A 24046-nucleotide genomic window follows, 5' to 3' on the forward strand; every position below is an offset into this window, starting at 1 on the left:
ACGAATTTACTTGAATTCTTTGAAGGTATCATGCGCTGTTGATAAAGAGGACGTACTGTACTTCAATTTTCAGAAAGCATTAATAAGATGCCACATCAAAGGTTATTGAGGAACGTAAAAGCTCATAGTGAAGGGAGTAACATATTGGCATGGCTTGATGATTGGTTAGTTAACAAAACACAGGCAGTACGAATAATGATTAATTTTCTGGTTGGCAAGATGTGACAAATGATGCACCATAGGATCAGTGCCTGGGGTCTCAACATCTTACAATTTATATAAAATGACTTGGATAAAGAAAACAAAGATATGGGGTGCGATTTACCGGTTCGCCTCGACGATCGATCAGCATGGTGAGCTGGGAAAATAGCATGCGAGGGGAAAAACTCAATTCGTGCCAGGCATGAATTGGTTTGTTATCCTCCTGGCCTGGTTTTGCCAGTGAGAACAGTTTGACTGAAGTTAAAAGCACAGCTGCTTCTGCCCTCAAAGATGCCATTTCGGTGAGAATCACTACTGCTCTGCAGTAGTGAGGACCAGGCCACACTGGGAGGAAATTAGCTGGGCACCAAAGGTGTGCCAGATGCCATGCCAAGGAAGATGTGGCTACAACTGGAGGCGGTTATGTACAATGAGAAGGGGGCTTATGCATGGGGGAGCTCTGCAAGGGGTGTCGTCAGCGCAGCTGGGGTAAGATGCAGAGGTGGGCCATGGAAAGAGCAGGGAGCATGTAGGGGGTCCACCACGGGCTTCATCTGGAGGGTCTTTCTGCTCCAATGCCAGCAACCCTTGTTAGCTGGGGAGGTGACAAATGTCAACGATGATGGGGGAGAGAAAGCAGGAGCAGATCTCCCAATTCAGTAGGGGACCAGGATGTCCTGCGCAAAGGCGCTCAAGCTTTCTGCAGCCTGCTTCCCTGGCGTACTAAGGCTCCGTGCACCCCCACTGGCGCAAAGCTCCTAGCTGTCAGAAAAACTTGGAAGATTATCTGGTTCAGCACAGCTGCTTCTGCCCTCAAGGATGCCATTCTGGCAAGAATGCTTGGAAGAGCAAAAGGGTAGCCAGGGAGAGGGTTGGCCAACTCAAGGACAAGGGAGGGAATCTATGTGTAGAGCTAGAGGAAATGGGCGAGGTATTAAATGAGTACTTTGCATCAGCATTTACTGAAGAGAAGGATTTGGTGGATGATGAGTCTGGAAAGAACATGTAGATAGTTTGGGTCATGTTGAGGTCAAAAAGGAGGCGGTATTGGGATTTTTGAGAATCATTAAGGAAATACAAGTCCCCTAAGCCTGATGGGATATACCCCAGAATAGAGAGGAAACGGAGGAAATTGCTGGGGCCTTGAGAGGAATCCTTGTATCCTCACAGGCTACAGGGAAGGTCCCAGAGGACTGGAGAATAGCCAACGTTGTTCCTTTGTTTAAGAAGGGTAGCAAGAATAATCCAGGTAATTACAAGCCTATGAGCTTTACATCAGTGGTAGGGAAATTATTGGAGAGGATTCTTTGAGACAGGATTTATTCCCATTTGGAGATAAGTGGACGTATTAGTGAGAGACAACATGGTTTTGGGAAGGGGAGGTCATGTCTCAAGAAGTTGATCGAGTTTTTCGAGGAAGTGACGAAAATGATTGATGAGGGCAGGGCAGTGGATGTTGTCTACATGGACATCAGTAAGGCCTTTGACAAGGTCCCTCATGGCAGACTGATGCAGGAGGTGAAGTTGCATGGGATCAGAGGTGAGCTAGCAAGGTGGATACAAAACTGGTTTGGTCAAAGACCGAGCATCAACACCAACAACAACCAAGCCTCCCCCGGCACCACAGTAGAAAACAGCACTACTGCAGGGAGGTCCATTGTTAACTTGTCCGACTACACACTTCAACCAGATGAAATCGAAGTTCTCAGCCGAGGGCTCAATTTCTGCCCCACCACCAAAATATACCCCATCAGTCTCACAGCAGACACAGAGGAATTCATCAGGCGAATGAGGCTGCAGGAGTTTTTCCACAAACCCCAAGAGGCCAACAGCGAACACAATGAGACAGCCAACGAACCAGAACAGCCGACAGAGAGATCCGCAGTGCAGCAACCTAAGAGGAAGGAATCCAATTGGACTCCTGCGGAAGGCAGCTGCCCTCGACTGGACACGTATGCCCAAACCATCAGGAGGTGCATTAACACCAGATTCATCAGCCGCACTGTTAAGACAGCCCCGAACATCACCCAAGCACAACGCAATGCCGTCCACGCTCTCAAGACCAACCACAACATTGTCATAAAACTAGCCGACAAAGGAGGGGCCATCATCATACTGAACAGAACGGATTACTGTAAGGAAGTGTAGATTGGGGGCGCAGATTGGTCGGTAGGGCTGCTGAGGAACAGTGGAGGGTCTTTAAGGAGATCTTTCTTGGTGCTCAGCAGAAGTTTATTCTGATGGTAAAGAAGGATCGTAGGAGAAGAGATAATCAGCCGTGGATAACGAAGGAGATAAAGGAGAGTATTAAATTAAAAGCTGATGCATTTAGAGTGGCTAAAAGTAGTGGGCGAGAAGAGGATTGGGAGAGGTTTAAATATCAACAAAGAATGACGAAGAAGTTGATAAAGAAAGGAAGGATAGACTATGAATCTAGGCTAGCGTTAAATATAAAAATGGGTAGTAAGAGTTTTTATAAATATATAAAAAGGAGGCTGGCTAGGGTGAATGTTGGACCCTTAGAGGATGAGAGGGGGGATTTAGTGGTGGGGGATGAGGAAATGGCTGAGGCCTTAAATAACTTTTTTGCTTCGGTCTTCACGGAGGAGGACGCAAATAGTTTGCCGGGTGTTAACGATGGAAAGATGGTGGGAGTGGAGGGCCTGAATGAGATCATTGTTACTAGACAGGCAGTGCTCGACAGACTAGAGGGACTGATGGTGGACAAGTCCCCAGGACCGGATGGAATGCATCCAAGGGTTCTGAAGGAAATGGCGGAGGTGATAGTGGATGCCTTGGTGATTATTTTCCAAACCTCGCTGGATTCCGGGGAAGTGCCAGAAGATTGGAAAACGGCTAACATTACGCCGCTGTTTAAAAAGGGTAGCAGGCAAAAGGCAGGGAATTATAGGCTGGTTAGTTTAAAGTTTGTTGTAGGAAAAATGCTTGAATCCGTAATCAAAGAGGAAATAGTGAGGCATCTTGAGAAGAATTGTTTAATAGAGCAGACGCAGCACAGATTCGTTAAGGGGAAGTCGTGTCTGATGAATTTATTGGAATTCTATGAGGATATGTCTAGTGCGGTGGATAGAGGGAAACCGGTGGATGTGGTGTTTCTCGATTTTCAGAAAGTGTTTGATAAGGTGCCATACAAAAGGTTGTTACAGAAGGTTAGGGGGCATGGAGTTGGGGGTAAGGTGTTAGCATGGATAGGGGATTGGCTGACAAATAGGAGGCAGAGAGTGGGTGTCAATGGGTGCTATTCGGATTGGCGGTTGGTGACTAGTGGAGTGCCCCAGGGATCGGTGCTGGGGCCTCAGCTATTTACCATTTATATAGATGATCTGGAGGACGGAGCTGAGTGTAAGGTGTCGAAATTTGCTGATGACACAAAGATAAGTGGAACAGCAAATTGTGCGGAGGGTGTGGAAAGTCTGCAGAGGGATCTGGATAGGCTGAGCGAGTGGGTGAGGACCTGGCAGATGGAATACAATGTTGGCAAGTGTGAGGTTATCCACTTTGGTAGGAATAATAGTAGAAAGGACTACTACTTACAGGGCGAAACGCTGCAGCATGCTACGGTGCAGAGGGACCTGGGGGTCCTTGTGCATGAGTCGCAAAAACCCAGTCTACAGGTGCAGCAGGTGGTCAGGAAGGCAAATGGGATGCTGGCCTTCATAGCGAGGGGGATTGAATATAAAAGTAGGGAGGTCTTGCTGCAACTATACAGGGCACTGGTGAGGCCGCAGCTGGAGTACTGTGTGCAGTTTTGGTCACCGCACTTGCGCAAGGATATTTTGGCCTTGGAGGGAGTTCAGAGGAGGTTCACTAGGCTGATACCGGAGATGAGGGGGTTGAGCTATGAGGAGAGGCTGAATAGACTGGGCTTGTACTCGTTAGAGTTTAGAAGGATGAGGGGAGATCTTATTGAGACGTATATGATGATGAAAGGGATGGATAGGGTAGAGGTGGAGAGGTTCTTCCCGCTCAGAAAGGACAGCAGGATTAGAGGGCACAGCCTCAAGATAAGGGGGGGTGCAGTTTAGAACAGAGTTGAGGAGGAACTTCTTCACTCAAAGGGTGGTGAATCTCTGGAATTCTCTGCCCGTTGAAGTGGTGGAGGCTACCTCGCTAAATATATTTAAGACGCGGGTAGATAGGTTTTTGGTAGGCAAGGGAATTAAGGGTTATGGGGAGAAAGCGGGAAAGTGGAACTGAGCCACTTCAGATCAGCCACGATCTTATTGAATGGCGGGGCAGGCTCAAAGGGCTAGATGGCCTACTCCTACTTTCTTATGTTCTTAAGTGTACCGACAACTAAACAATGAGGAGCACCACAGACAGTTACCAGCAGTTCCGACCAAAGAACACACTCGTCAACTCAAAACTCCGATCAAGACTTTGATCCAGACCTTCAGGGCACCCTCCGTGCTCTCATTCCACGTACTCCCCGCGTTGGAGATCTGTACTGCCTCCCAAAGAGACACAAGGCAAGCACACCCAGCTGTCCCATCGTATCAGGCAATGGGACCCTCTGTGAGAACCTCTCCAGCTATGTCGAGGGCATCCTGAAACCCATTGTACAAAGAACCCCCAGGTTTTATCGCGACACTACGGACTTCCTACAGAAACTCAGCACACATGGGGCAGTTGAACCAGGGACACTCCTCGTCACAATGGATGTCTCAGCGCTCCACACCAACATCCCCCACGATGATGGCATTGCTGCAACTGCCTCAGTACTCAATGCTGACAACTGCCAGTTTCCAGATGCAACTTTACAACTCATCTGCTTTATCCTGGACCACAATGTCTTCACCTTCAACAACCAGCTTTTCATCCAGACGCACAGAACAGCCATGGGGACCAAATTCGCACCTCAATATCACAACATCTTCATGCACAGGTTCGAACAAGACTTCTTCACCACACAGGATCTTCAACCGATGCTATACACTAGATATATCAATGGCATTTTCTTCCTTTGGACTCATGGTGAACAATCACAAACAACTATATGATGGTATCAGCAAGTTCCACCCCACCATCAGACTCACAATGGACTATTCTCCAGAATCGGTTGCATTCTTGGCATCTCCATCAAGGACAGTCACCTCAGCACCTCACTGTACCGCAAGCCCACAGACAACCTCACAATGCTCCACTTCTCTAGCTTCCACCCTAAACATGTTAAAGAAGCCACCCCCTATGGACAAGCCCTCCATATACACAGGATTTGCTCAGATGAGGAGGTTCGTGACAGACACCTCCAGACGCTGAAAGATGCCCTCGTAAGAGCAGGATATGGCGCTCGACTCATTGATCAACAGTTCCGTTGCGCCACAGCGAAAAACCGCACCGACCTCCTCAGAAGACAAACATGGGACACAGTGGACAGAGTACCCTTCGTCGTCCAGTACTTCCCTGGAGCGGAGAAGCTACAACATCTTCTCTGGAGTCTTCAACGTATCATTGAAGATGAACATCTTGCCAGGGCCATCCCCACAGCCCCACTTCTTGCCTTCAGACAACTGCACAACCTCAAACAGACCATTGTTCGCAGCAAACTACCCAGCCTTCAGGAGAAGAGTACCACAATACCACACAACCCTGCCACAGCAACCTCTGCAAGACATGCCGGATCATCGACATGGATGACATCATTACACGTGAGAATACCATCCACCAGGCACACGGTACATACTTTTGCAACTCGGCCAACGTTGTCTACCTAATACATTGCAAGAAAGGATGTCCCGAAGCATGGTACATTGGGGAGACTATGCAGATGCTACGCCAACGGATGAATGAACATTGCTCGACAATCACCAGGCAAGACTGTTCCCTTCCTGTTGGCGAACACTTCTGTGGTCACGGGCATTCGGCCTCTGACCTTCGGGTAAGCATTCTCCAAGGTGGTCTTCATGACACACGACAGCGCTGAGTCGCTGAGCGGAGACTGATAGCCAAGTTCTGCACACATAAGGAGAGTCTCAACAGGGATCTTGGGTTCATGTCGCACTATCTTTAACCCCCGTGACTTGCCTGAGTTTGCAAAACCTCACTTGACTTGAACCTGATGTTGTCAGACTTCTTATTCAGTCAAAGACAGAGGGTAGGAGTAGAAGGGTGCATTTCTGAATGGAGGGCTGTGACAAGTGGCATTCCTCAGGGATCAGTGGTGGAACCTTTGCTGTTTGTAATATATATATATATAAATGATTTGGAGGAAAATGTAACTGGTTTGATTAGTAAGTTTGTGGACGACACAAAGGTTGGTGGATAGCGACATGGACCATCAGAGAATACAGCAGGATATAGATCAGTTGGAGACTTGGGCGCAGAGATGACAGATGGAGTTTAATTGGGGCAAATGTGAGGTAATGCATTTTGGAAAGTCTAACACAAATAGGAAATATACAGTAAATGGCAGAACCCTTAAAGAGTAATGATAGGCAAAGGGACCTGGGTGTATAAGTACACAAGTCACTGAAAGTGACAATGCAGATGGAGAAGGTAGTCAAGAAGGCACACGGCATACTTGCCTTCATCGGCTGGGGTATTGAGTTTAAAAATTGGCAAGTCATTTTGCAGCTTTATAGAACCTTTGTTAGGCCGCACTTGGAATATAGCGTTCAATTCCGGTCGCCACATTACGAGAAGGATGTGGAGGCTTTGGAGAGGGTACAGAGAAGATTTACCAGGATGTTGCCTGATATGGAGGGCATTAGCTATGAGGACAGATCGGAGAAACTTGATTTGTTCTCACTGGAACGACGGAGGGGCGACCTGATAGAAGTTTACGAGACCGTGAGAGGCATGGATAGAACGGATAGTCGGAAACTTTTTCCCAGGGTGGAAGAGTCAATTACTTGGAGGCAAGAGGCAAGGTTTAAAGGAGATGTATGAGGAAGATTTCTTTTACATAGAGAGTAGTGAGTGCCTGGAACTCGCTGCCGGAGGAAGTAGTGGAGACGGTTATGTTAGTGACTTTTAAGGGGCATCTTGACAAATACATGACTAGGATGGGAATAAAGGGATATGGTCCCAGAAGGGTAGGGGGTTTTAGTTCAGTCAGGCAACATGGTTGGTGCAGGCTTGGAGGGCCAAAGGACCTGTTCCTGTGCTTTAATTTTCTTTCTTCTTTATTGCATGCCAAACTCACCCAAAAGAATAGTGTGGAACACCCCAGTTTTCACACTTTTACCAAACCGATTGTGCCTAAGTGCTGAATACCAAGAAAATGGGATTGTTTCAGACCTGATTTTGGGCAAGTTTGAAAATGACGCACTTTTTTGGGCAGAAGTGTGATTCTCACCAGTTTGGGGGCTCTGCTGCCAACACCACCACCAGTACCATCACTACCACCAGCAGCCCCCACCCAATCATTGACGGCAGTGTAATCACCCCATGGCATCATGGGTTGCCAGCATCAATGTACTGGAACTCTCATATGGGTCACCTGTCATGACCCCCTCTGCTGGTGTTTAGAAGAGCAAGAGGTGACTTGGCTGAAACACAAAATCCTTAGGAGTATTCACAGAGTGAATGTGGAAAGGATATTTCCTCTTATGGGAGAATCTAGAACGAGAGGTCATTGTTCAAAAATAAAGGGGTAATCCATTTGAGACAGGGGTGAGGAAATTTGTTTGTGCAATTAGAAAGCCAACTTGCGCTAGCACAAATTTCCCCAGCTCCCACCTCCTGCAAGTACACCCCACCCCGCCTTTTTTTTAAACATGTGCAGTAATCACCAATATTGGCAATAACTTTTGCAGTGGCTAGATGGAGCTCTCCGAGCTCTCTACTGAACTTTTTTCAGGGTCCAGCCTTCCATGGTGTGAGGCCTCAAAAGGTTTCATTTAAGCAAATTTGCTGCACAAAGGCCTTGGCCAGTCCAGAAACAGTTAAGAAATGCCCAACACTGGCACTGTAGGTTGAGCTAACTGGACAGACTATAGGATCTGAGATGAGCAAGTGTTTTTTAAATGGAGGTGTGTTGGTTTCGTTCCTGCTACCACAGGATCTTTGTTGTTATTCACTGGCGTGGTAGTCCTAGCCATTTAGGCTGGTGTGATGGTTGGAGAACAGCCATGGATTGGTAAGATCCTTGTGTAGCAGCAGGCTTGGGTTGATGTGGACCCCATCTAGGAGCTTTCTCCTTATAATCTCCGTTCTTATGAGGGGGCGGGATGGGTGGGGTGTTGCATAGGACTGGGAGTCAGGGGAGTAGAGTTGATTGGATGGTACTGAGATGATATGCAGTGCTTGTTGAGCTGGGTAATCTACAAGGTTAGGATGGGATGAGTTCTACTATACTGGTGCACTGTACTCTGCAATCAATTAAGGATGGTAAGAACTGAGGTGCTTAAAAATTTGAGCACCTGCACCATACTGTCTCATTACTCAAGTGCACCTTGAACCATTTATCTCAGAGTAATAGTTCAATGGCGTCAGTAACTCACAGACCATGTGCCAGACCATGTCTTTTGCTGCATTCAGATCAAGAGTGTTTGTAATGGCGTTATTTTCAAAGCCATTTTTAATTAAAATGGTTGGGTAAAGGACCTGGTCGCATACACTTCACCTGCACCAAAGCCAGCTTATTCAGCTTTCAAGATTTTTTCCACCTCTAGCTCTATTCTCTGTAAGATGAGACTCTAAGACCTTGCAGCACACTGGAAGCAAATATGTTGGTCAGTAGCTTGAAGGTAAGTTTGGGTCTTTGCCTGGTTTTGAGAGGCCAATGACTTTAGATATTTGCCAGGATTAGGTAGTCAATCTTCCTTTGCAGATAACCTTGAGGAATTGGTCCAACCAGCAGCTGGCCAAAGTGAGGCACTCAGAAAAAATGTTGTCATAGCCGGCAGCAGTGCCAGGCTCGATTTTCTGTAGCATGTTGTCCAATTCCACTGCAGTGAAGATTTCAGGGCATGATCTGAAACTACAATGCCTTCAAAAGACTCAGTGACTCAACATTTGGACAAATGTAACTCATCAGAAAGACTGTAATAGAAAAACAGCACGATTTGTAAAGCCTCTTGCTCTTAAAGCTTAAATAATATCCAACTAATCCAGCAAATTTTTTTGAGGAAATTCTTAATGTAGTAGATAAGGATGTGTATATAGATAAAACAGAAAATGCTGGAAATATTTAGGTTTGACATCATTTGTGGATAGAGAAATAAAAATAGTGGGAGTGATTTTCCAGCCACCCTTTCAGTGTGTTTTCCAGTGGCAGAGGCAGCTGTCGATTAGCCGCACATAGCAGGATCTTCTGGCCCCACGGATGTTTAGACCATTCTACTTGGCTTGCCCACCCTGTCACCAAGGAACCTGCCACAGGGGAGGGGACATCTCCTTCAGCAGAACTGGAAGATCCTGCCAGCAGAAAGACTCCTTTTTCAGGTTGATGACCTTTCATCAGAACTGAGCATACTTAAAGATAGCATTGTTAAACAAGGCTGGAAAAAGATGGAAAGGGGACGGAAAACAAAAGAAAAGTTTCTGATAGATGAAAGGCAGGTGAGAGGAAATACTGAAAGAGATGATAGTGCAACTCAAAAGGTTAAGGCACTGGAATAAGTTAAAGAAAATGTGCCTAGTGGAGGTTAAATGAAAAAAGTAAAATAATTTCCATTAGCTGTCATCTGAAAATAATGCTGCAGACATTACGATCTGAAATTGTTGAACTTAATGTTGAGTCCAGAAGACTTTGGAGATTGTCTATACGATAACGGTGACATTAAACTTCACTGGAGAATAGAGGCAGAAGTCAGAATGAGGCCACTCCCACACTGACCTTTCGGTCCTCAAGGTCAAACATTATGGTTGACAAATCCAAGACTGAACATTAGACAAAGAAAGTTTCATGATGGAACTGTGGAGAGCTTGAAATGAGCTACTGGAGATTTACAGCGGGGTTTCTAAAGTAATAGATCCACAATATAAATTTTACATAGTCATCTTTTTCATTTCTGTAGAACTTTAGGAATGGAGAACCTATGCCATTATCAATGTCGAATTGAAAAGTACATATAGGATAGCATGCAAATAAATGTTAAAAATCAAGATAAATATATGTGCAGTTGGATACACTAACTTACTCGTCCTTCAAGCTAGAAAACTATAACAGCGAGTAATTTGTTCATTACCTTTTCTCCCGTATGGCATTTAATGATCATTTTAAAAATAGAATGCTTCTTACTTTACACGTGATTTAATGACCTTTTCAAATGTTTCCTGTATGTAATTATTTTTATGATGCTGTTATTTGGAAATTTTATGCCAGCTCCTTGTTGCAACAATACCTAAAGTTATTCATTTTAGTTTTTGAAGTTGTTGTACAATTTTTATCTGAAGGCATTCTCTTTTGATCAAATCACTGTAAAACTAGGTCATTTAAATCAGCATACACAAAACAATTAAAATATTGGGTCGCAGTTTCTATTTTTGCTGTGTTTCTAGCAGATATAATTGTTTTCTGTTTGAACATTTTTTTCCCTTTGCTTTCATACCCTACGCTTATGTAAACTGGCTTCCCGTTATTCTTCAATTCCATTTTAAAGGAGACGGCTCCGTGCTATGTTGGGCACTCTGCCAGCTATGTGCTTACCAGACATAGGACATCAGCCCTGCCTTTGTATATTTATAATCTGTCTAGCATATCTGTTTATATAATGTAGTGTAATAGTATAGCTTTCATTCACTTCTCTCATTAGAACATTATGTATGATGACCAAAAGGACACAAAATTAAAAGACATTTCCATTTTTTTCAAAAAGTAGCCAAGCACAAAGTGTAGCAGGTGACTTCATTAACATTGAGCTTTTGTTTGCAGCCAGACTTAATGCAGACAGAGATTTGAGTGGGCTATAACAGTGTGGTGTCAATTCTCTGACCCATGGCTCCCCACTGAATGTGATCTAATTATTTTCTGTGCATGTAGCAATTTTATCTTATTTCCAAAGTAACTGCACAAAATCTGTTTTTTAAGTTAAGATTAAAAGTACATGTCTAACTTAGTTGACAGTTAAACCAAAACTATACAACATACCATACCTGAAATGCAATGCAAACTAGCAGATTCAAATTATATTGTTTACCGCATCATGCGCAAGCTGCATGGCTAATTTTTAAATGTTAAGGGATAACAGCCTTTTTTTCTTATTCTTTTAGGATCTTTGAAAATAAGTTTATGAAGCTCTTTAGAAAGGACTACTGGAAGCATCCCACCACTTTCAAAATGAAGCTTCACATCACATCTATTTTTATTACTGTTGGAAAAATCGCAAACTGAAGTGAGGCTCTGGTGAAAAATCTGAGGCCGAGTAATAATGGTACTTTTACATCAACATGCACTGAAAGTGGCAATATATCTGTATACTTAATTACTACAATTATTTAATTGGAGTTTGAAAGACTTCCAGTACTGATATTATTTATACTGTTCATTTGAAATGGTGTTTCATTTATTGTGGTTTAAGTTCTCAACATGTAATTTAAAGAAACAATCCACGGTTGTGATTTGGATAGCTTCTTGAGGCAAAGGGGCCCTGAACTGAAAGACTAATTCTGTGCCCAGTTAATCAAAACTTCAAGAACATATCAACATTTATTCTGGACATGTTCTAAGATCTTCATACTAAAAGAGTGGGTACTGTAATGTTTTACTTCATGAGTTCACCAAGAGAAAGGCAGCACTTTGGCATGGAGGCCTTCTTAGAAAAGTCAGTATGCTGCACGCCTTCAGTGAATGCCCATGTATACCGTTCCACAAAAATTGTTTCCAGTCAACACGAGTGCCAATCCTCAATTAAGGAGTCTGTTTTAGCATCTCCAAACAAGTTTAAGTTATGGCAATCATCAGTTAGGACCAAAATTGCTTAATAAAACTAGTCTTTCAAACAGGCACAAAATCCTTTTTCAATCTTTTTATTAAAATATTCCCCCATGAATAAATGTGTAAATTTAAATACCTGAAGTAAAGGGGAAGGTAGGATCAAATTGATGGCAAAAACAGTTTCATTAGCTGTTGAGCTGCCACTGCATACACAGCCTTGTAAAACATTAAGCGGTTTAAGGTGCGAGATTGTAACAGGATGATTTATTCCAACTTTTCCAACTTTACATTCATTGATTTTCACAGGACCTATCGAACACAAAACAGTAATACTCAGTTATTCCAAAATATAAATGGGAGGAAGAGTTATTTCAGAGTGGTATAATAATTTTTAAGCTAATAACATTGCAAAGTTCATATGAAATATGACCCATAGAATGAAATTATATACAATCTGCATTTGTTGGATCAAAATGATATCAATTTTGATAAAAAATAGAATGACTAGCACTTATGAATTGATTTTCTTTCCTGACCGTCAACAATTATGAAAAGATCCATCAGAATGCTATTTCCAGTTGAATATATATCGCAATAAGAATGTTCAAAATATAATTTGTTACAAAACAGTACACTATTATGTAAACTTAAAGCAAGAACAACATCAAAAAAATGAACATTAAGGCATGAACAGATAAAGGACATAATTTCCTGTCTGCATTTTTCTGTTATACAGCAAAACATAATCGTTGTTAGGGTGCACACATTCCACCAACTGCACGCAGCACAATCACAACTTGCAGTTCATTGTCTTGTTCCGACAGCTGAATCCAGTGTGCAAATAGCAAATGCAGTAAATTATTTTGTATCAAAGGTTGAAAGTGTGTTTCTTAAATATGCTTGCAACCTGTTCTGTTAGAATACTACATTGTCAACATCATGTAAAGGAGCTCAAATGCAATGTTTAGCTTAGAATCTTCATACAGTATTCAAGCAGAGCCAACAACAACAGCAACGGAATGGAATTTTCTTCAATTGAAATGCAGATTGTAGAATCAGACAATGTGGTCAGCACAGCCAAAGGTGGAATCCCCATTGTTCTACCCCTTTGAATTGGAATTTCATAGCAAACGTGTCCTAACATTGGTCTTAAGATGGTTACACGCCCAAAACTTCACATCCCATTTTTCCTCTTTATAGTTCCTGATGGACCCAATGTGACTTTCGTATTTTAATTGCATATTTTCAATATTTCCGGTTTCCCTTTGTACGGATCCAAAATATCCACTTACGTTTAAGTTGCCATAAAGGACAGTATGAGTCAGATTGCTTGAAAAGTTAGTGCTCATAGTTGAGTAGGATACTGAGAGATTGAATTAAATAACTAGGTATTAATGGGCAAGTAACATATATAGCCACATTTATTCAAATCTTATTTTGCAATAGTTAACTGTGGTTCAAACTTTCACATTTAAGCAACAGAAATTTCAATTTTGTTTTGCAAACGTTGTATGGACAACATGGTCATAGTGCATCAGAAATGCAGTCAAGCAAAAACAAAAACCTGAGGGCCAGGCTTCTTGTCCAGCATAATTAAAGTATTCTTGATGCACCAAGGACACTCAGGAAATTCCCACCCTTCTTTAGCTCAGAAGGCAACTGTCGTTTTGATAGAGAAAGGAACTTAGGGAAATCCAGATAAACTTTGAATTTCAGAAATTATTGGTGTAAAATTTTTATTTTTTCAGAATAGTGATGGTTTTTAAATCCAGCTACACTAACCAATATCTGTATATTGCATGCCTGTGTTAAATAAAGGTTCTGTATCCTGTGAATATGCATGCAGAATTCTGGGCAATGCTACAGTTTGTCTTGAAGGAAGTTGAGAAGTTTGAGACAGAAGAATATATTTTTAAAATGAGTTTAAGAATTGCAGCTATCAACATTCAAACCATTAAAGATACTTCATGATGTGTGGCCAACTTTACTTGCATGGCCAACATTAAAGCCGACCTGCTGTTCCTATAGGAGTGTGGAATACCACACCCCAGCAGCTACAGATGGTGGCCGAGCTGCTGGTCAGCCAAGCCATCCTGATCAGGAAGGAACAATTGCTGTTCTTCCGGCCTGGGTATTCTGCTGATGGTAGCAATTCCTTGTTGCAGATGATATGTACAAAGAACACTCTTCAGACTTGTATCCCGACAGGTCCTAAAGAATGAGCAGTTGGAAGCCCTTGAGCAGCTTCCATTGCTGCTGGCCACTTCCAGGCTAGTCACTTAGGGTGTTGATTTCAACTGCATCATCGGTGCAGCTGGACATTCCTGCAGGGGCAACAACAAACTGAATGCCACGTTCAGACCCTGATGGATACCTTAAAAGATGCCAAGCTGCATGACATCTTCAGCAGCCTTGCAGACAGAGCACAGCAAAAATGCCAGATGGGTCAGTCCATTCCAGGATAGTCTTCCCATTTGCACCCTGTGCATTCATAGCCAAGTCCACCGATATCATGTTGATGTTCCTCTGACCACTGCCTCCTATTGGTCAATTGTCACCTACCAGAAAACCAGATGGTAGACGAGGTAATGGAAGCTAAACGTGAAACTGTTGATCCCAGAGAACCTAGAGGAATGCAAATGGGATTACAAAAGTTGGAGAATCATGAAACTCCTCTGAGTCTCCATCACTCTGGTGGGAATCAATCAAAGCTAACAGCAAGAGATTTTTCATCCGTAAAAGTGCTCCAAACGCAAGAGAGGGACTCAAGTGGCTTGACTGTGTGCAAAAACCTGGGAGTAGCATATCGCCAAGTAAAGGCAGAAACTGGGCATGTGGGAGCAGTGCTCTGTCTCCATTACAGGCAAAAATCTGGTCATCAGATGTGAGATACTTGCGGTGTTGCTGTTATGTGGCACAGGTCTGGCCCATATCCTGATCCTGTGCCAAAGCAGACACCTGAGTCATCTTCAAGTTAACTTGGAGATCCAAGATGGATCGTGTCCGAAGGGACAAGTGCACAAATGCACGAATCTCCAGATAAGAGGGGGAAAAAAAAAGTACCTAACTCAGTCCTCATCCTGATGGCAATATTTGTGTGTGACTCAAGCTATGCATGTAGCCTTGGTATGCAAGCACCAAGTGTCACTACGTACTGAGACTCAATCTGTTCTCAATGTTGCAAAAGATGGGTCAGGCCACATTGTCACGGAATACCCCAAGTAGTTGCACCATGCCGTACTGCCTGTTCCTTGTGGAAAAATTTGTTCAGAAAAACACCTTTGACCACAAGTCCATCAAGCAGTGGTCTGCAGGTAATGTCCCCAAGACGCTGACAAAAAAGGAGATGGTGGATCCTGTTGGATGGTTCTGAGCAGACTGTTAAAAGTCACCAGAACTTTCAAATGAACACCAAGACTTAGCTTGGCTGGTGGTGAGAAGGGCACTCCGTCAGATCCTTTGTGCACATGAAGTTTCTGTGCCACTGCACACTGCCCTCAAAGTGGTGGTGGTAGCTGGTGGTGGTGGGCAAGAGATGGCCTCCTTGAGAATGTGCCTTTGCAAAGAAGGTCTGGAGGGAGAAGCAGTGGTATTTGTTGAGGCTCATTTATAAATATTTTAATTTTTTTTGCAATGTTTCTTTCTGAGATTTTATGAATAAAGTATATTTTTGCAAAAAAGGAAGTTGATGCCTCCCTCAAGCATAGCTAGTTGAAGATACCAGAAAGTCAGAAGAAAATTTGGGTGCAGTGACCATTGTGAGCAGAACAGGGGAAAGAGGATTTCACCTAGTTTCAGGTACTACTTTGCAGCAGGACAAAATAAATCTACCCTGGAGGTCCAAGTAAGAACATCATCTGGGAGAAGGCCAAGGAAAGCCTTGTTTTTGATGTTCTATGCACTTTTGGATCAGTATATGATGTCAAAATGTAATAGATTCATATGCAAATGGGTATGAAAATGAAGGTGAGGTGAAATATCTAATTCTTCTGCTACAAATTTAGTTATAATTTTGTAGAAGACTGAAACTTAAGCAACGTTTTTCTTGTTGTAAAGGATGAACTCACTAGCTGCAAAATGACAACAAGTTCTAGAACAAATCATTAACAAAGGATGAAGAGGCCTCAAGGCCCTCTGAATCTTCACAAAAGAGTAAATCCAGAAGAGAGAGGATAAGGAAGAATACTATTTTCTTTTAGGAGACTGTGGGAGAAAATATGGAGGATGTTCATACCAGAAAAATTTCCTGAAAATCAGACTGAAATACAAGAAAAAAAATCAATGATCTAACTTACTTAAAGAAAGAATATTGTTAAAATACCATATGATAGATGCTCCACTCTCGGCTTCATTAATTACAATTTAACATTACTATCTCAATGCCTTGCACTGAGCCACACTTTAAACATCCTTCTCCTCATGCTCACATACTTACTGCTATTGCAACCATCATTTATTCACAAGTCACAGACGTTGAGTAATTGTACCAGGTCAGCCACAATCTCCAAACTCCTTACAAAACTTTCACTAACATATTTTTTCTTGCTGCAAAAGGTCACAAACAACAGGCAACCCAAGGACAAACAACCCATCACACCTTTTCCCATATTCAAAACTGCATCCTAACTATAATGGGAAGGGCAAAGAGGGGACTGTACTGCTGGCAATACTGGAGGAGACATAACACTTCTTTGTCTTTCCTGACTTCTCCTTTACCCTACATACACTGCATGACAGATGTCTCTGACACCCACTTATTTTTCTCTTCTCTTCCTCAAACCACTATTAACCCACATTGTTTTTTCATTCAGCTGTTTAGAATGTCAACATCCCACTGGAGGGAAAGGACTGCAACACGCATAAATATGTAAACAATCTCTTGATCAAACTTTCACATACACTGGTTCAAATGTTGACATCAAATAAGCTGAAGTTCAGGTTGATTTTGGTTTGAGGAAGAATGTGAACATGTTGAGTCACCAGGCACAGGTTGTTGGAACTAGGGCAAAGAGAATGAACATTATATTTTAATGATTTGGAAGAGGGAATCAGTATGCAGATGATACAAAGTTGGTTGGGATGGTCAGCTGTGAGGAGGATGCAGAGCTGCTTCTGCATAATTTAACAGGCTAAGTGGGCAAATGCATGGCAGATACAAAATAATGTGGGTAAATGTGAGCATTAATAGGGAGGCAAATTATTTGAAATGGGAGTAAATTAAGCAAATCTTGGCGTTCTCATGCATCAGTTGCTGAAAATAAGCGCACAGGTACAGTACACAGTGAAGAAGGCAAATGGTATGTTGGCCTTCATAGCAAGAGGATTTGAGATAGGAATAGGCTTGTTTATTTGCAATTGTATAGGGCATTGGTGAGGCCATACCTGGAATATTGTGTGCAATTTTGGTGTCCTCATTTGAGAAAGGATGTCCTTGCTATAGAGGGAGTAAGGCAAAAGTTTATCAGGCTGATTCCTGGGATGGCAGGTCTGTCATTTGAGGAGAGACTAAGTCCGTTAGGTTTACATTCACAGGAGTTTAGAGAAACTTGTAAAATTATAACAGGTTTAAACAGGGTAGATTCAGAAAGAATGTTCCCAATGGGGGAAGTCCAGAACTAGGGGTTATAGTCTGAGAATAAGGGGCAAACTTTTTAGGACTGTGAGGAAAAATTTCTTCACCCAGAGCCTACTTTGTGATGAATCTGTGGAATTCACTACCACAGAAAGTAGTTGAGGCCAAAACATTGGATGATTTCAAGTAAAAATGAGATATTAATTCTTGGGGTTAAAGGGATTAAGGGATATGGGGGGGGGGGGGGGTGGTGGTAGGAAGGCAGGATCAGGATATTGATTTTGATGATCAGCCATGATCAAAATGAATGATGGAGCAGGCTCAAGGGGCTGAATAGCCTACTTCTTGTTTCTCTGACTCCACAGATGCTAAGTCAACAAAGGGCAAGGGGTCAGATGCTGGCATAAGAGTGCAAGCTACCGAAGGCGGCCCACGGACATACAATGGAAAATGTTTGGTGCACTGAACAACCTGTCAGAAATCTTGTGAAATGTCTCAGAGCAAGGAGAAGTCCAGTTCAACACTTTGCATAAAGCATGGAGGGGACTCTGTTCAAGACAGGCTGAGAGGTCAGCTCCATCAGTACTTTAGTAGAGCCCACTACGATGGAGTATTTTTTGACAACTCTGACAGCTACAATGACAACATATACTGCTGCCGTGGAAGTAACTGCAGCAGCTGACGTTTGATGGCATGATGCTCAGAGGGGTTTCCAGTTGGCTATGATTTCCACTTCCAATCTGGTTCATTTATCATAAATTCCAATCTACGGTGTTGATTTTAAGTTGGTCTGATCAGATCATTTAAATCTTCAAAAAGGGTTTGCCAAGAAGCCTTCAGAGGTTAAAAACATTTAAAGCGAACAACATTTTAAAAATAGAAGTACAATCTTCACAATGTAAGTAATTAGAGTGACAGTTACATAATGTTATTTCCTTTAACGTAACATTCCCAATGAATAGAGTTAACATCCATATTTAGGTTCTCATTCGTCTATGGTATTAAAGTAGAAAACTGGATCTCTTCATTTCTATACAAAGTAGCTGTCTTATAGTCATTACTACCTGTGGATATCAAGCTGGAGCAAAGGCTACTTTGTAGAATAAAGTGCAAGTTACACAGGATTCACTCAAATGGCTACTGGTACACTTCAGTCCTGCTGTGTGGTCATCAGATGGTGCTAACTCAAGCAGAATGCAATCAGTTATCCCTCATCAGTCGTTAATTTCCATAGTTACTGGTAAATAATCTCTTATTCCACAGGAGACTGATTTAAGCATCACAGAGAAAAATAAGTCCAAACAGAATCTGTATAAAATAAAATGAAGGTATTTAATTCCACAGTTCCTGCAGCTACGATTGCATGGAACACAATACAAGTCTAATAACTGTCATGGATTGGATGGGCCGGTTGGTCTTGTTCAATAGTGACTTTCCAATTCTGTGTGCTCAAACTGAACGCTGTCAAGTAGCACATCAAGAAGGTGATCGTACTCAGCTTGGGATTAACACTAGTTACTTTACAATTGCAACAGTGCAAAGCCACCCTTTCAAGTTTTATCCTAAACATTTAAAATGACCTAAAAATGATACAAAACAATATTTCCAATTTTTGTGTTATTAATGGATGGGCAGAAAGGTGCCTCTTTAGTAAAAATATTTCACTGACACTAATTTTCACAGATAATGTTCTGTGGGGAAAAAATGGAGGTCCTGCAGACAAAAGTGGAGAAATAAAGTGAGTGACACAGAAAGTAGTCAGAGATGAAATTGATTGTAAATAGTAATAATGAAAATGCACAGACGCCGGGCCAAATAACATCTGATGTTCTTAATATTTTTCTTGTCGATTTTGCACAAGTAACGCTAAGGCACAGTCATACCTTTCTGACTTCCTACCCTAATTTTAACTGCAATAACTATTGCAGCTTTGAAACTCCTCCGACTGTCCCCTTTTACTTCACCCAAGTCTCACCTTTTTCCATATTTTTGACTCTGAAGGTCTGAAATAAACTCAAATTTGTTCCATCCATGTTCAAGTTGAATCCTTGTGCAAGCCTTACTATGTTTCAACTTACTTTATGTATTATTGTGTATAAAACAGACATTTGTCTCCAAAGACGACGGCATTTAAGGACTCAACAATTAAATAAAATCTTTCAATCCAAGGACTAACCTCTACAGTCATCTTTTGTACATTGCTATTGTCCTCCACTTCCTCAAGTGTACAAACCATCAACTCAGAATATTTAGTAATGCCTATAACATAAACAAGCTCTTATCAAAAGCAAGCAGGAGGCCAAGTCCATCCCTTCCTGCCCTGCTCTAGTTTAGCCCTTTAAAGCATTGTACAGTTACTCCATCATGTGTTGAATACAAATATTAATTTTAGAAAGCTAAATTTTTAAATTCCTATTTAGAAACACAAGACCCCCCCCCCCGCCAAAATTGAGGATTCTATACTTATGTAAGATTCACCCTTTCTTGAGTCAGAGTCTTCACTTTCCTGCCTCAGCACTTTTCAGACTAAGATGCCTCGCACTTGTGCAGCACAAATCAGTCCAAACTTGAAATTTGTCCAGGTTTTCCAGCATACAGGCATGGATTGCTTCAGTATCCGAGGAGTCACAAATGATGAAAACTGTGCTATCATAAACATCACTACTTACGATTTTGTGATGAGGGAAGATCACTGCTGAAGCAGCTAAATAAGGGTGGGCCCAGGACACTAATCTGGAGGAACTCTTGCAGTTATGTCTTAGGGCTGAAATTATTGACCTCCAAAAAGTACAACCATCTTTCTTTGTATTAAGTATGACTCAACCAGCCGCCCCCCGGTTCACATGGCTTCTAGGGCTCCTTGATGCACACTTGATCCAATGTTACCCTGATATCAAGAGCAGTCACTCTCATCTTAGGTTTTTTGCTCAGCTCTTTAGTCCATATTTGGACCAAGGCTGCAATATGGTTGGGAGCTGAGTAATCCTGAGTGGAGTGTAAATTCAATATCAGTGAACAAATTATTGCTTGGCACAGTGGCACAATGATTAGCACTGCTGCCTCACAGTGCTAGAGGCCTGGGTTCAATTCTGGCTTTGGGTGACTGCGTGGAGTTTGTATGCTCTTCCTGTGTCTGCGTGAGTTTCCTCCAGGTGCTCCAATTTTCTCCCACACTCCAAAGATGTGTAAGTTAGATGGATTGGCCATGCTAAATTGTCTCTTAGTGTCAGGGAGATTAGCAGGGTAAATACATGGGGTGACAGGGATTATGGGGGATTGCTGTCAGTGCAGGCTTGATGGGCCAAATGGCCCCCTTCTGTACTGTAGCAATTCTTTGATTGCTCTGTAAGTGCAACTTGACAGCACTGATAGAGCAAAGATTGATCCCCCAGCTTGATGACAATTGTAGGGTGGGAGTAATGCTGGGCCATGAGGTCACAAATTGTGGTTGAATACAAATCTGCTGCTGCTGGCCATCAGCCAGTGCCTCAAGGATGCCCAGCTTTGAGTTGCTAGATATATTCTAAATCTAGTCATTTAGTTAGTGCCACACAATATAATGGAGCATATTCTCAATGTGAAGATGGAACTCGGTCCTCTCAAGGACTGTGTGGTGCTCACTCCTGCCAAAACTGTTATGAACAGACACATGTATGACAGGTACATCGGCAAGGTTTAGGTCAAGTAAGTTTTTTTTCCTCTTGTTGGCTCCCTCACCATACGATGCAGACCTACTCTTCAACTTAGTAATTTTTTAACTGGCCAGTTCAGTCATAATGGTGCTACCAAACCACTAATGGTGATGTATATTGAAATCCCCTACCCAGAGTACATCCACATTCTTGCCTTTCTCAATGCTTCCTCCAAGTAATATTCAACTTGAAGGAATTTGTGATTCATCAACTGGATGGGGGTAAGGATGGGGAGTAGTGTGGGAGAAAACAGTAGGTGGTAATTAGCAGGAGGTTAACATGCCCATGTTTTGACTTGATGCCATGAGACATCGTGGAGGACCCCCTCCTTACCTGGAGTTGTGCTACCTCCTCTGGTGAATCCTGACAGTGAGACAGGATAGAACATACCCAGGCATGGTGGTGGTGGTGTCTAGGATGTTGCCGGTAAGGTATGATTTGGTATAACTATGTCAGACTGTTGCTCAATTAGTCTGTGGGACAGGTCTCCCAATGCTGGCATAAGCCTCCAGACATCAACAAGGCTTGGTTTTCTGTTGTCATTCTGGTGCCTAGGTTGAGGCTGGGTGGTCCATCTGGTTTCTTTGTTTTAAGACTTCGTAATGATTTGATACAGACAGACTGCGAATAGCTAAAGCCCCAGCATTGATTCTTGCAACACTCAGAGTGCAGCGGGCAGGGAGAATCCTGGCCGTAGTATTTATTTAACGCTTCCACTGCTTCCTCTTTCACCATGATAATTTCTCACCTCTCTGCATCTAAATGACCAATGCTTAGCTTAGCTACTCTCTTTCTTATTATATACCTACAAAAGCTCTTATAATCTGTTATTATATTTCTAGCTTATTTACCCTCATATTCAAACTTTTTGTGGCCCTTTGTTTGTTTCGAAAACATTCCCAATCCTGAGACCTGACTTTTTTTTTGCAAGTGTGTTATTCCACAGCAGAAGGAAACTTGGTTTACACACCATCCATTTTTTGTATTCTGAAAATGAAAACATACTGAACATGTCCAGTAACACTTTTGGGATTTTAAAAAATTAAAAGATTTATTAACATGAAGAAAGGATTAGAGTTACAAAGTTAGAATTGTTGAAACTCTTGCAAAGCATTCCCTCCAAAACAGTCCCTTATTGGTCAGATTCCTCCAGGTAACACTCCCTTATGGATGTTTAACTATAAAAGTCCAAATGCTATCACAAAAGGCAAAGCTGCTTGTGCTTTAATAAGGTACATCACTCAATCTCCCTTCTGCACTGCTGTGGAAATCCAAGAATCCTTTAGACACAAGACTTTTGCAGCCAAAGACTTTTCCAGCTTGACTGGATGGCAGATTCAAAATTCCACATCTTCTCCCAACGCACAGCTATTTCAAGGAGGCATTTCTCATGTAGCTAACCTTTAATCCTCTCACACCTTTCCTACAATATCCTTTTCACTTTTCACCTGTGATTCCATTCTCAGCATTTCTAAATATAAAACCCTTTCATATTGGTCCCCACTTTCAAATAAAATTTAATAACCTTCCCTTGCACACTTGCAAACTGTGTAAAAGCCTTTTATTTCCCTTTGAAATTTAACAGGTAATTTAACAGGTAAAAACATAGCCCTATGCATTCCCTAATGCAAATTTCTAAATCCAACTTATTTACTTATATACGACTTGGTCAGGAAAGAAAGACACACACACACAACAAACTCGCCAATTTGATTGTCTCAGTATGTGTGAAGGTTAAAGTCCCCCGTAAGTTATATATGCTTTGTTACAGGCTTCAATAATGTCTTGTTTAATGCTCTGCCCAATGGTACACCTACTGTCAGGGACTAAAAACTATTCCCATCTGTGTTTTGACTATTGCTACTCCCAAATTTCATCCATACTGATTTTACTTCATGATCTTCAGAGGTCACATTCTTTCTCACTAATGTCCTGATATTATCTTTTACAACAGTACCCCTTTTTGCCATTCTGCCTGTGTTTCCAAAACATTTGCCCTGGAATATTTATTTCCCAATTCTGATCACAATGCAGCCATGTTTCATTAATAGCAAATGGATCTAAATAATTTGCTCTTTTTTGTGCCACTTATTGCAGATGTTTTATGCATTCAAATAAAGAATCGTTAATTTATTTTCTATTTCTTTTCTCTGCAATGGCCTTATTTGCCGTTGCACATTTTTTGTTGAAATCTCTGTCCCTTCTGATCATATTCGGTTTGTTTTTACCCACATCACTATACTTTTCCAATACCCCAAACTTTCTCCTTAGATTTTTAAGTGTCCCTTCACCCAAACCTTCCACACCACCATCTAACACCCTCTCTCTGTCCCCTCCAGTACCATTGGTTAGCATGCAGTATTCAAAGAGCTCAATCTCACAAGCTAATAGAGTAGCAACTAAAACAGTAAGTACTTTTCGGACAAACTGACTGTAGACTTACTCTGAGAATATTCAACAGTTTCTCAAACTGAAAATATTCTTTTGGGATTCATATTTAGCAGGATTTAGCAAAATGCTCACTTGCTGTTTTTAGGAAATTACCCCACTGCTGGTCTTACTGAAAATGAAATAAAAAACATTTCAGCTGAATAATAACCACATATACTAACTGCTGGTTATAAGTTAATAGAGAAGATGAAATCTGCTCAATCGGCACTTTTATCTGTATCCTCCATATGAACTTATTTTTTCTTCCAAATGGGCAAAAATATGGTCAGGGCCCTTGTGGCAGCACTC

The 24046-nt window shown here is 42.1% G+C and overlaps 1 protein-coding gene across 2 annotated transcripts in view; it reads right to left on the reverse strand.

Moving 5' to 3' along the window:
* The window catches only part of LOC145358334 (transforming growth factor beta receptor type 3-like), a 119127-nt gene that overhangs the window by 73516 nt on the left and 21565 nt on the right, over positions 1 to 24046 (reverse strand). For both annotated transcript variants that reach the window (XM_080212272.1, XM_080212271.1), the window contains exon 3: positions 12180 to 12352. In XM_080212272.1, the coding sequence (XP_080068398.1) occupies positions 12180 to 12352 (173 nt within the window). The remainder of the gene's footprint in view (positions 1 to 12179; positions 12353 to 24046) is intronic.

This window comes from Carcharhinus amblyrhynchos, chromosome 25 (genome assembly GCF_965287045.1).
Source record: "Carcharhinus amblyrhynchos chromosome 25, sCarAmb.v2.hapA, whole genome shotgun sequence".
Classification (NCBI taxonomy): domain Eukaryota; kingdom Metazoa; phylum Chordata; class Chondrichthyes; order Carcharhiniformes; family Carcharhinidae; genus Carcharhinus; species Carcharhinus amblyrhynchos.